The 14,494-nt window shown below is 47.4% G+C and overlaps 1 protein-coding gene across 1 annotated transcript in view; it reads left to right on the plus strand.

The window, feature by feature from the left end:
- Positions 1-14,099, plus strand: part of LOC119444556 (estradiol 17-beta-dehydrogenase 8) — a 42,122-nt gene extending 28,023 nt beyond the window's left edge. The window contains exons 2-3 of the mRNA XM_037708936.2: positions 4,446-4,639; positions 13,610-14,099. Coding sequence (XP_037564864.1) covers positions 4,446-4,639; positions 13,610-14,026 — 611 coding nt within the window. The 3' untranslated portion in view covers positions 14,027-14,099. The remainder of the gene's footprint in view (positions 1-4,445; positions 4,640-13,609) is intronic.
- The last annotated feature ends 395 nt before the right edge of the window (positions 14,100-14,494 follow it).

Genomic DNA, 14,494 nt, shown 5'->3' on the forward strand with positions numbered 1-14,494 from the left:
CCCGAACTTAAGAAAGCTACACATCTCGCTCGAAAAACGGGCCCATTGTAGTCAGCAGCTGTTGCAGTGGCGTTGTTTGATCTTGCTGACTGCTTAGCACCATTACCGGTTCTTTGGCCTATATTGTGAGCTCAAGTTATGACAAAGCATTGCGCCATGCCCTTGCCCCTGGTGCGATAGCGGCACACAACATTTTCATAAGAGCCCTTGGCTATAATCTAAGTACACGATTACCCAGGCAGAGCGCAGATGTGGTCCAATTGGAACGCAAAAGGTTACTGCAGTGTACTTTGTAGACACGTCCGCTGTTTGTTATTTAGCAAAATATTTTAACTTTAGCGTTCATTCTTTGGAAACAGGTTGCTTTCCAGTGAACATTACGCAGATGGGATGTCTGCCTGAGCATAAACGGCAGTCTTCTTTTCCGCTGTGATCTGTTTTTGTGGCGCACAACCATGAAGATATAATTTCGTTTCTGAATTTTTCTACATACTTTCGTAAATTGCCTAACCTGAACGCGTCACCAGAAGAAAATTTAAATACGGCTGAAGTTTTGAAGTTTGAACGTTTTGAAATTTATTCACAGTTTTAGAAAGTTCACAGAATTCGATTTTGACTGAACTCATAGCCGTAAAAGCCTAGTAGGGGTTCAAGAATATAAACAAAACAATATTACTATACGATAAGGAGTAATTTCACTTTCAACAAAAAAAAAAAAAACACAACAAATAAATGTTAAATCTTCATACACTCAAGAAAGTACATGTGATAGTGTTTCGCAAACGTGACTCTTATTGAGAATTTTTATAACATTTTAAAAGAATGTAACAAAAAGATTTAAAAGAAAAATTAAAATTGCTCTATGTTTTTAGTTTATTCAGCTCGCAATTCCAGATAAGGACTCCCGAATTTTCAGAAACTTGTGAGAATGTATTCTTGGCACGAGACAGATTCAAATACCGATTACCTGGAGCTCTTGTGCTACGCGCTGGTAGCGTAAACATAAAAAATGGCCGCGTATCTGCGTGCTTCGCTGCAAATGTCGTCGAAAGACGATAGTCTTCTGCCGGCCGTACTACTTGAGTGCTGGTCTGATCCGCGGCCACCCGTGATGCTCCACGCCTTTGGGCGCCATCTTCTGGAGTTTCTGTTTCCCGGCGTTTCCGTTGTGCCTGGCGGCCCTTGATTACCCGTTCGGCACGAGCTTCGGGCGTCTCTTCTGCCGCCCGGTACGCTCGCTTAGCCTCTCGGTCGCTGACGATTCGCGCGTCGCGCACCTGGTCTGTGTCCTGTTGCCTCCGGGTGCGCCTCGACTCACGATCTTGCGCTAGCCGCTCGGCTCGTTGCTCGGACGTTTATTGGGCACGCTTGAGACGACGAGCGTCGGCACGCCGGCGCTTCTCCGGTGCAATTTGGTCGTCGGTATTTTCCCTGCGTTGTCTGGGCATGTCTTGTAGAGTGGGTTGTATTTCATCAAGCGGCCATTTATGTTTTACCCTGCCTCAGACAGCGCTTCCTTTATGTTGAATCGGCCGCATCTGGCTGGCATTGATAAAATTGAGGAGGCGGAATCGGCCGAATCTGGCTGGCATTGATAAAATTGAGGAGGCGCTGCGTGAGACATGGACGCCATCTGGCAATACATCGGGAAACATGAGCTTGTGCAGAGGGTGTCCTTCCTCCATGGCAGAGGGCGCTCGTCGGCGCGCAGTCGGGGAAACACGAGCTTGTGCAGAGGGTTCCCTCCCTTCGTGGCAGACGTCGTTCGTCGGCGCGCATAGCATGGTATTTTCAGCGCAGCTTAAGAAACTAGGGTCTTTAGAGTTACGTATCCATGTATTTTCTATTAAAGGAACACACCTCCTAATACTTACCTAGTGATGTTGCGCCTCGGAAATGCGTAATATTTACTTTTTGATCGATAACGTTCACAAGTATGAACAGCCGTACCAGTTTAAGTAGTGTGGGCGGTAAGCAAGTGGTCCAACTTTGGCCGGGTGGCTGAATCGGTTGACAGACAGACAAACAGACAGACAGACAGACAGACAGACAGACAGACAGACAGACAGACAGACAGACAGACCAAATTTTCAGCGTTTAAGTTCCCCAAGAAAGACTGTCGTCTTTAAAACATAATAATAGACCGATCCCACCGGCCAGTTTCACGACGCCACTACTTCCGCGGCGCATGCTGGTACTTGTAGTCATCCGGCCGCTCCAGCCGCCCGGAGTGCCTGTGTGTCCTGTTTCCGAACAATTTTTGGCAATTTTTATGGTTTGTGTGGAGCCATCGTGCGATGGGAGGATTCACCAGCTGCATTCCTGGCTGTTACAACAACAACACAAGGCACAAAGGCTTCGGATTCCACCTGTTTCCTAAAGAGCGAAAGCTTTGAGAGACGTGGATCCAACGGATTATTAGGCGGTACTTGTAATACACAGCGCGAGAAGAAACACGGGGACGAATAGCGGCCGCATTTCGAAGCGGGCGAAATGAGAAAACACCCGTGTACTTATTCTTAGGTGCACGTTAAAGAACCCGGGTGCTCCAAATTATTCCGGAGCCCCGACTTCGGGGTGCCTCATATTCAGATCGTGGTTTTGGCACGTAAACCCCATATTTAATTTTAATTAAAATTTTTATTTGTTTGCCTCTTTTTACTGCTGTTTATGTTAAAATTTTTTGTAATCAAAACCAACTCCCCTCTGTCCCAGAGGGTATTGTAAATAAATAAATAAATAAATAAATAAATAAATAAATAAATAAATAATAAATAAATAAATAAATAAATAAATAAATAAATAAATAAATAAATAAATAAGAGTGTTACAAGACTGAAACATATGGCTTTCTTTTTTTATCTTCACGTGCCAGCTAGAATTTCCCGGGAGCTCAACTGTGCCACCCGAACATGAGCAAGAGGTCTGTGCCATCGCTAGCAGCGACAGCGAAGATACTGTCTTAAAAGGCTTAGTCGACCAGTACGAATCACCTATGAAAGTATACCGCGGCTGCTCATAATGGAGAGCGGCGCGTATTCATGTGCACAAAAATGGGACGCTCGGCTCACGCCACGCAGTCGGAGTTTTCGAAGCAGCAAGCGTACCATTCGCTCGAATGCAAATAAAAAATTAGTGTAGCTTGCACTGGAGGCGCAATGCTAAAGAGACAGCGGAGCTGATGGGCACCTAGCTAGTCCTGGCTTTTGGGCTAGGGTAAGCACTACCAAGGCATCCCTAGCATTTTCCAGAATTTATTGATTATTGGTCGATTTGCTATTGATTGGTTACCGATTGGCTATCGCAAGGTATTGGCCACGTATTTAGGCTAGGCTAAGCACTACCAAATCATCCCCAGCATTTTCCGGAATTTATTGATCAATGATCGATTAGCTATTGATTGGCTATCGATTGGCCATCGACGATTGACTAAGCTTAAGTAATCCCAATTAACCATGCTTAGCTAGACTTAGCCAGGCTCAGCTTCGCTAGTTCACAGGGGTATGTGCCATTGCGCTTGGACTTACTGCACTACCTCCAGGATCGGCCCATATTTTTTGTCCGCGACGGACGGATTAACGCCGGCTTAGACAGCTCCGCTGTTAAAAACGCCGCCTAGTTTACCTAAGAACTTCTGGATATCGCTGTTACCGAAGTCTGCAAGTCGTGCGCGAAACCCATGTAGGCAAGCATCATTAGTGCACGAAAGTTTTGACGCCGCATTTCAAACCTGTCTCCAACAGGTATACAAATCCCATTATGTCCGTCGCTAAGCAAACATAACGTTGCAGTCACCCAGATGCACGTGTGCGGAAATAGTAACGTAAAATGACGGCGTACATCAGCATGTACTACATACAAAGCTAGAACAAATACGATACTCAACGTGTAGTCGGCGGGTAACAACCGAAATGAAAGAGCAGCAGGCACTTTTCAACGTTCGCCTCGCATGCTGCAATGAACAGCCGATGTAATTTCTTAAAATACATGAAGAATGTTTCTCGGTGGTGGAGTCGCAGAGATATCTGGGAAGCTCGTGTGCAGTACTCAACGAGCGCGGACGGGCGGTGGTGTGGTTGACCAGTTGACTACAACCATGATGGTGGCAGTGCTACTTCCGGAAAACCGGCGCATGCGCAGATCGGTCGGTGGGATCGGTCTATTGGTAACGGCTCATTATTCATCATTATTCGATGTATGAGCTGAGCTGTTTTAAAAGTGCCAATTAAGTGTAGCGGAAGCACGCGGATATGCTGGAATACAGCCTGGATCGCGATCTAGTTAAGCATATATAGTTAGAACACTGAGAGACAAGAGGACAACCCAACTGTGTGGGGAGTTTTACGTGGCTCCTTCATAACTGCAACGATAAACAGCACTTCTCCTTTCTCCGAAATGCAATCATATCTTTACCACGCTCGTAATAATAACCTCCTGCCTCGCAGGTGACGCCAAGCACCAGGCCATGTTCGTTGACGTGGCCGAATCGGTGTCCGTGGAGCAGCTCTTCAACAGCATCAGAAGTGCGTTCTCCGAGCCGCTGAGCATAGTCGTCCACTGTGCCGGTATACTACGCGTGGCGCCACTCTGCGAGTGCACGGATGAACTCTTTGATGACGTCATCAGGGTGAATCTGAGGGTGCGATATTGGCTGCTAGCTCTAATACAAAGAGCAGGGCCTTATTTCTGCGGTATTACATGTTATCAGAAGCTAAGTGTATCTCATGCGCTAATTTTTTTTGCACAAGTCTTACCTCGCAATCTCTTTTCAAAGTAATGAATCTAAGCATCCTTTGATGAATGACATTGTTGTTTCTTTCTTTCTTTATATTATATTTCGCGAATTGATGTTTAAACTCTCAACCACAGGTGTAATTGTACTCATTGCTTTATTTGCAATTTGCCCTTTCATTATTAAGCGGATACCTCCTAATAAAGCAGAGTTGCTTTTATATTTTTTATTATTTATATTGCAAGTTTTTCAAGTGATCCAACTGTACTTTCTCGTCTCTTGGAACACAATGACTGCAGGATATTCAGTTAACGCCAGCTTACACAGGTGCTTTTCCTTTTTTGCCACCCATACTTGTTTCAAGAATCGGAAGCTGAACCCCTCCCTCGCTCTCACCTGCTCTCTTACTATTAAAACATCCCCTATTTGAACATTCAGATTTCCTTCTGCCTCTACGCGCCTGCTTTTTCTCCACACACCACACACCCTCTCTACGCTGATGTGTGAGAGTTAATTATGCTAATGCCAAGAAACGCAGTTGTGACCCTGATGGACATAAATGCCCTTGACACAACGTTGGCTTCAATCCGAGACATGGCTTATTCGACAGTTTATAATCATGGTACAAGAGCTTCTGAATGCTGGCGTTCCTCCTAAATGGTTCCCTGCAAATGTGTCCTGAAGTTCTTTGAATAACCCGTGCCCTTCACGTCGCTGTTGCTCTCCCGTCAAATAATGCATCAAGCATTAGTCTGATTTTGCAGAGCAATAAAATGAGATGTTGCTTCCAGAGGAAGGAACGTACGCATTACGAGAGAAGCGTCTGGATTTTAAGAGGAAGTTCCAGTTCACGGGCTCCTAAGTAATTAGATGGGAACCGATAAATCCTTTTATTGCGATAGCTATCATCATCGTCAGCCTATATTTTATGTCCACTGCAGGACGAAGGCCTCTCCCTGTGATCTCCAATTACCCCTGTCTTGCGCTAGCGTATTCCAACTTGCGCCTGCAAATTTCCTAACTTCATCATCCCATCTGATTTTCTGCCGACCTCGACTGTGCTTCCCTTCTCTTGGTATCCATTCTGTAACCCTAATGGTCCACCGGTTATCCATTCTACGCATTACACGGAGAACTGCCCAGCTCCATTTCTTCCGCTTAATGTCAACTAGAATATCGGCTATCCCCGTTTGTTATCTGATCCACACCTCTCTCTTCCTGTCTCTTAACGTTAGTCCTAAAATTCTTCGTTCCATCGCTCTTTGTGCGGTCCTTAACTTGTTCCCGAGCTTCTTTCTTAACATCCAAGTTTCTGCCCCATATGTTAGCACCGGTAGAATGCAATGATTGTACACTTTTCTTTTCAACGACAGTGGTAAGGTCCCAGTCAGGATTTGGCAATGCCTGCCGTATGCACTACAACCCAATTTTATTCTTCTGTAAATTTCTGTCTCGGGATCAGGGTCCCCTGTGAGTAATTGACCTAGATAAACGTACTCCTTTACAGACTCTAGAGGCTGACTGGCTATCCTGAATTCTTGTTCTCTTGCCAGGCTATTGAACATTATCTTTGTCTTCTGCATATTCATCTTCAACCAAATTCTTACACTTTCTCGATTAAGGTCCTCAATCATTTGCTGTACTTCATCTCCATTGTTGCTGAATAGGACAATGTCATCTGCAAACCAAAGGTTGCTGAGATATTCGCCGCTGATCCTCACTCCTAAGCCTTCCCAGTCTAAGAGCTTGAATACTTCTAAGCATGCAGTGAGTAGCATTGGAGAGATTGTGTCTCCTTGCCTGACCCCTTTCTTGATAGGTAACTTTCTACTTTTCTTGTGGAGAACCAAGGTAGCTGTGGAATCCTTGTAGATGTTTGTTAAGATATTCAAGTATGCCTTCTGTACTCCTTGATTACGCAATGCCCCGATGACTGCTGGTATCTCTACTGAATCAAATGCCTTTTCATAATCTATGAAAGCCATATAGAGAGGTTGATTGTACTCCGCAGATTTCTCGATTACCTGATTGATGACATGGAAATGATCCATCGTAGAATATCCCTTCCTGAAGCCAGCCTGTTCTCTTGGTTGGCTGAAATCTATCATAAGGACTATCATAGCTATCATAAGGACACCCAAAGCGCATTTTTACCGTCGCCATCGTCGTCGCCGTGAGGTTCTGTATAAAGTCCAGTGGCGATAAAACAGTCACCGCGCGCCGAACGCTGTGCGTGCGAGTGAAAGCGTGGGAGGGTGAGCCGGCAACCGCAGCTTAATCTCGCACACGCGAGAGAGGAAGGTGGCCGGAAGCGCGCGCGGTCTTCGTTCGCGAGCGAAGCACGGGGAGGTGGCGACGGAGACGGTGGCGGGGTGCGTTCTGCTCTAGCGGCGTATGCTCGCGTAGCTGCCGCGTGGGCGCCTATCCTGAAAGCGATCTGCGATGTGGTACTTCCCCACACAGCCATCGGAGCCTCTGCCACCCTACACCGGCACCCCAAATGAGCTCCTAGATGAGGACATTCATCTACATGAAGTAACAGCGGCGATAATGGGCTTGAGACGCCACACAGCCCCGGGAATGGACCAAATCAGCAATAAAGCACTTGTCAATCTTGACAACCCCTCGCTACTAGAGCTTACCGCTCACCTTAACGAAGTATGGAGGGAAGGAAACCTTCCCGAGGACTGGAAAATGGCCGAGGTTCGTCTGATACCGAAGTCAGGCAAGCCACCAGCCATTGAGAACCTACGACCGATCTCCCTCACTTCGTGTGTAGGAAAGCTCCTAGAGCACATCGTTCTCAACCGGCTACAACCATTCCTGGAGGACTCGGGGAAACTTCCAACAACGATGATAGGATTCCGTCCACACCTCTCAACTCAAGACATCCTACTTCAGCTGAAAGAGGAGGTGATTGTACCAGCGACAGGCAACTCCCCCACGGTTATCCTCGCCTTAGATCTTAAAGGGGCGTTCGATAACGTCAAGCATACAGCAATCTTACAGAGGCTAAACACGCTGGGCTGTGGGGCCAGGACGTATTCCTTTATCAGAGATTTCCTCTCAGATAGAAAAGCCATCCTAAAGGTCGGGGACCAAGCCACAGACCCCTTTCTACTGGGCGGGCGCGGCACATCACAGGGCACAGTATTATCCCCTCTCCTTTTCAATATCGCCCTAATAGGCCTCCCGCCGCTCCTCGATAACATCTCGGGGATCCGGCATGGCCTATATGCCGACGACATTGCCATCTGGTCGTCCACGGGGTCCATCGTGGCAATGGAGAGCCGCTTGCAGGAAGCGGCAGACGTGGTGAGCGACTATGCTAAGTCTTGCGGCCTCAGCTGCGCCCCCCAAAAGTCAGAGCTACTCCTGGTCTCTCCGCGAAAGAAGCATGCATCTGACTCGCCCAGTATCAACATACAACTGGAGGGACACACCATCGTTCTGTCTCAGAGCGTAAAGATATTGGGAATGGTTTTCCAGTCGGATCGCACCAACACAATATTAACAAGCTTAAGAATACAACAGCCCAAGTTACCCGCATGATCCGGCGAATAACAACCAAGACAAGAGGCATGGGGGAGGCGGACACGCTTCGACTTGTCCAAGCCTTCGTCGTGTCTCGAATAACTTACGCTATTACATACACACTACTGAAGGCAACGGAATTCACAAAAATCAACACAATGATCAGAAAGGCATATAAGCAGGCGATGGGCCTGCCGATCAGTACGTCCACAGAACGCCTACTACGACTAGGCGTGCACAACACGGCCGAGGAGCTGATCGAGGCACATTTATCCAGCCAGCGAACAAGGTTGGCGGTTACGGAAGCGGGGAGGTCCATCCTCTTACGCCTGGGGCTATCTGCTCCTTTCAGCCATCCGCCGCCTCAGACTGTTAGCTTACCCGATGCCATCCGGAGCAACATCACCGTACCGCCTCTACCTCGCAACATGCACCCAGTGCACCACGCACAGCGAAGGGAGGCCCGGGCTCGGGCCATACACAAGCGATACGGGACTTTGCCCTCTACAGCCTACACGGATGCGGGGTCTTACCCCAGACGCGCAGCCACAACAGCCACCGTAATCGTCAACAAAGAACATCGGAGCAGCATTTCGCTCACCCGATACAACCCCCTCCAAGCCGAGGAAGCGGCAATAGCCCTCGCGCTCTCCCAAACACAGGTTGAAGTCATAGTTACCGACTCCCAACAGGCGTGCCGCAACTTCGCTAGCGGCAGAATTCATGCCACTACGCTCAAGATAATAAATCAAAAGCCGCCAACCAGATCAGTCATAATCATCTAGGCGCCAGCTCATCACGGCATTCCTGGCAACGTGGTCGCCAACCACGTGGCTCGAGATTTGACCCACCGAGCCGACGCCGAGGAATCTGAACCCGAGCGCATGCACCCTCTAGTCTCATACCAAGACATCACACAACACTACAAGCTAACCCGCAGAACATATGCACCCCCACACGTCACTACCTGGAGAGCAGGAGCGATTCCTCCGAGCTCTACAGGTTAACACATTCCCCCACCCAACCAGAAATCACCTCATAGCCCCTACACAATTCTCTCCGCAATGCCGCTTCTGCGCAGAGCCCGGGTCCCTCAGGCACATAGTAGGGGGCTGCAGAGAGGCACCACTCAATCCTCCGAACCCTTACCACACCAACGAGCTTTGGGAGAGAGCCTTGGCCAGCTCCGACCTCGAAGATCAGCAACGGCTGATTGCGAGGGCACAGGACGCGGCCCGAGCTCAAGGCATTCTGGAATGAGGACGCCTCTCCAAAGCTGCATTTACACATTAAATATGTTTATTCTCTCTCTCTCTGCGATGTGGCTGAAGTGTGCGCCTGCGGAGGCCTCATATTCAAAGCGATCTGCGATGGGTACAAAGTGCATGCGCCGAGTGGCGGTATAGCTTCGTACGCGCTGTGCTTTCGACGTTTAGTTCGCGTTGAAGCGAGACGACAGACAGCGCGAAGGTCAGTTTGCTCGCTGCCGCTGGCGCGCTCACTCAAGCGTTTTGACGGGTTTCCACGGTCATCGAGCGAGATGTGCTCATGTTTACTGTGCGCGCGTGACACCGTGCTTGTTTATTTAGTTAGTAAGCGTATATTTACTACTTTTTACTATCCTTGCTTCGTATAGCTTTCTACTAATTTGCTGTCGATGCTTCGTCTTTCGGGCGAAACTGCTACTATTTACCGGAAAGAACTGCACCAAATTTGACGAGGCTTGTTCCAATCAAAAGAAAAGGTTCAAATCTAGATAAAGCAGGCGGCGAACTTTTTGTTTAGTTCGTCAAATTGTTTTGCAAACATTGTTAAAAATTCTGAATTTGAAAAAAATGAACTCAAGTGCCAATTCTTTACATTTATGTAACTGAACAATAAAAGATGATATTGCGATTCTGTAAACTGCCCTACACACATAGAGCGGACGAAGTTGATGTATTACCCGCCTCCGTAGCTTAGTGGCTGGAGCGCTGCACTGCAAAGCTAGAGGTCGCGGGCTCAATCACGGTCTTGGCTGCCACATTTCTGGTGGAGTGCAAGAACGCTCGTGTACTTATGTTTAGGTGCACGTTAAGGAATGTCTGGGTGGTGAAAATTATTCTGGAGTCCCTCACTACGGCGTGCCTCATAATCATAAATCATGGTTTTGTCACGTAACACCGCACAATTTATTTAAATTTTTCATGCGAAAGCCTCAATTGACTCATTGAGCGAAAAAGCCGGCGGCGTCTGTGGCAGCGAAACTTCCCACTGGCTACGACGCCGCGTCACAAGCGCGCCTCGCGCGTTCCTGACGCTGGCTCGCGCTTGCTGCGTCGGGCCTTGATGGAGAAGAGTGGGCGTAAGGGTACGTCGAGGTATTGCGTGAGAGGAGAGGGTATCGCCGCGACGCCACGTCACCCTCGCTCTCGGAAGCCTGTAATTATCCGCGCGTTCCTTGCTCGCGCAAGCTTTCGCCTGCGTTCTAGCTGCGCCTCGGTACGGCCACGTCAAAACGCGCCACGCTTCTCAACGCGCTCGCTTGCCCGCGAGGAGTGCATAACTCGAAGTACCTAGGGAGCCTATGTGCAACGCCGTTTTAGGGTGGTGACAACACCAACATTTTGACTGCTATTTACCGCCACATTTGGTGGGTAGCCATTTTGGGCCCCAGTGTTTCTGCATTTTTTTGTCACGCTCTGATGTACTCATGTTGGCACGCGATCCATTAAATTTCTTTAATTTAGTTTTGCGCAAATGCGCACAAGAAACCTGCATATATCTTTAATATACTAGTTGCATTTTCCTATTATTTTAACACAACAAACTTTCTTTTCTATTGCATGTCGTGCGACACGTATAAAGCAACAAGTTATCAGGCACGATGGCGTGCTCGTTGTAGCATTATCTCACATCAAGAATGTGAACTACATTAAGCATTGCCGTTGCCTTCCAGTTGTACATAATATATAAAGGGTCCTTTTCGAAGTGTGCTGTAATAAAGAGTGTCCTTACTAGTCTGTTTAACTAAAACATAGACGTGCCGTGTACTGCGCTTAGACGCGCCATTTGTCTCTGGTTGCTGAGGCCAAAGTTTATTAAAAGAAGTTAAATAATTTCACGTCACCAAGGGTTGTGGGAAATGTGGTCTGTCGGTTGGTCTTTCGCCATTTTGTGCCCGATTCAACCCGCCAATTTTGCTGGCGGCGGCAAGTGCCCTTACAAAGGCTGTCACCACACTAAAACGGCGTTGCATGTAGGCTCCCTAGAAGTACCGCTCAGCGGCGTTCCAATGGACAGTAATACTTTCGCTTTCACAACTGATCAGAAGTGCTTAGGTACCCTCTGAATTTTTATTGCGATAGCAGTTATATGGACACTCCAAACGGATTTCTGCCGTCGTCGTCGTCGTGAGGTTCCGTATAAAGTCCAAGGGCGATAAAATCGTAGCCGCGCGCCGTTTGCTATATGTGCCAGGGACGCGCACTTTCACGGAGAGCGAACGCACGGAGGAGAGCAAACGCGACCGCGCGAAAGGCAGTGGGGGGGGGGGATGGAAGCGAGGGAGGGGGGCGCCGTTGTGCTCCGGAACCAACTGCGCATTTAGCGACCCGGCCGAAGGGGAATCTGGCGACTCAATATCGAGTGCGAAAGGAGGAAAGTGGGAAGGCAGCGCGGGAGGGAGGGAGCGTGGCTTTTACTCTGCCAGCAACCGCGCACTTGTACTTTGCACTGCTGCAAGCTGTGGCGTGCACCGTATCTTGAAAGCGATCTCCACTCTGCTCTTACCTTTGTATGCGCTGTGCTTTCGTCGCTCAGTTTCCATTGAAGCGATAGACCGCACGAACCTTCGCTCGCTGCTGTGTCACGCTTGCTCGCGCCAGCGTTTTGACACTGGTTATCTGCGGTCATCGAATGTGATCTATTTACACTTGCTTGTGCGCACTCACACCATGCTTGGTAATTCAGTTAGTAAGCGAATGTTTCCAAGTTCACGCAGCCAATAAAACAACTATCCTTACTCCGTATAGCTCTCTACTAATTTGCTATCGCAATTGATGCTTCGCTTTTCAGGGCGAAACTGCGACTTTTTTATTGATGTTTTACACGTCAGATTGCAATGAACCACTATTTTGTGAGTAGGAATGCTGCCAACCCTGGTAAACGTTGTACGAATTTCAGGTAAGCAGTAAATTCATATATCAAATTTGCCCGCTTTGGATGCCCGAGCAGATGCAGTTTACACAGCGGCGATATCTGTTTTGGTGTAGAGTTACGTATTTGTAGACTTCGTGCTGAAGTTTTTTTTAATTACCAGTTCGGGAATTTTTGTAAAAGATTTCAGGCCGTAACTTAAAAGCTTACTTGCTAGAGTCAGTAGAACTTAATCGTCTCGCTCAAGTGCAACAAATTCTACTGAAATATTTTTAAGGGCAGTCCCAAAAATTTCACTTTGTTGATCTATTTGTGTATAAGGAAATCGGAGTTGCACCATGCTAAAGCTTCCTATTAGATTAGTATTGCCAATCAGTATGTCTTAACGTGGAACTAATGCCGGAGAAGGAGCCAGTTTGCACAGCCTTTAAAACATAGTTTTCTACAGCTCATCGTTCAAAAATCAGGTAAGACGGCCAAAGAGGCAAACTCAATCTTAGCAAAATACATATTTCTTTCACCTCACGAAATGAGCTTTAGGAAATACTTTTTGATTACCACCATTGGCAATGTTTGTGGACTTTATACTGAAAATAACTGATGTTGCATTATTATGTGGTAACCGCAATTTTCCTAGATGTTACAAAATTACATCACGATATATACTCAAGATATATACTCAATATTGTTATAAAATGAACGGAACACCAGAATAACTTTTTGAGAGTTATTAAAGAGACCGCATCAAATTGCTTACTTCAATGCAGCTCAATATGATGTTAAAATTCTAAATTTGGTTATTCTGCAAGACCTCACATGTTACTTCATGCTCGACCTGTGCTATATGCGGATGACACTAAATTACTCATTACAAGGCGTGAAGCGAAAAATTCTAGTCGCTAAAGTTAACAAAGAAATACAGATTCTGCAAAATCTGGTGTAAAGAGTATATTATTAGGGCTCCCAGTCAAAGTAAAACTAGTATTGCTACTACTACTACTAGTAGTAGTAGTAGTAGTAGTAGTAGGTACTACTGGTGCTGCCGCTGCCGCCGCAGCTGCATTGGTGCTGGTGATGTTGCTTATCAAGTAGTTTGGTTAGGTTCGGGGCCACAGATCCCATCATGAGTGTATGATAGCTATGAAAGTAAGTGCGCCGTAAATTGTGATACGGCAAACATCTGAAGTCTCGCCTTTGTTCTTGTAGGGTACATTCCTGGTGAATCGTGCAGCTGGCCGTGATATGCTCCGATCTGGGACGTCACTTCCGAAAGGGAGAGCAGCCATCGTGAACATATCAAGCATTGGGGCGAAGCGATGCCCTTCGACATCACCCGCGTACAGCGCCGCGAAGAGCGGCGTCATTGCACTGACCAAGTCTGCGGCGTCGGAACTTGCGGAGCACGGTATCCGCTGCAATGCAGTGCTGCCCGGATGGGTGGACACTCCCTTGATGGCCGACGCTGATGCAAGATTCAAGGCTGAAGCCATATCGAACACACCGCTCAAGAGGACCGCCCAGCCATGGGAGATAGCCGAGGCCATCAAGTTCCTGTGCTCTCCGGCTGCGAGCTCCTTCATTACGGGAGCTACTCTTGAGGTCACCGGAGGATTCTACGCGTGAAATGTTTTTCTTTCTGGCACTGCTGCATCGATGAAGCGATGCGGTGATATAATCAAATAAAGCAAGTTGTGGGCATATACATTTGTATATCACGTATACCTATCTGGCAATGTCTTCTGCAGTGGCCTCACATTTAAGAACAATGTAGAAATAGGGTCTATTTGAGATTTTAAGTGTACCACAGGAAAGTGATGTTGCCTGTCACCGGTTACGTGTAAATATGGCTGACAACAGTGCAACTTTATACCGAGCAAAAAAGAATAGGTATACACTGTCTTCATCCGTGCAATATACGGAGCGGGTTTTCCCACATGCATCTCGACCAAATGTCAAAGCCCATGAACAGATTGGCAGAACAGCATTGAAATTGAAGTACTGACGCGAAATTACTTAATTTTACAGCGAAGCTGTTAAGGGCTCACTCTTCGATGGTCGCGTCCGGCAATACAAAAAAACTCATTGGCCGTA

Source organism: Dermacentor silvarum, chromosome 3 (genome assembly GCF_013339745.2).
Source record: "Dermacentor silvarum isolate Dsil-2018 chromosome 3, BIME_Dsil_1.4, whole genome shotgun sequence".
Taxonomy (NCBI): domain Eukaryota; kingdom Metazoa; phylum Arthropoda; class Arachnida; order Ixodida; family Ixodidae; genus Dermacentor; species Dermacentor silvarum.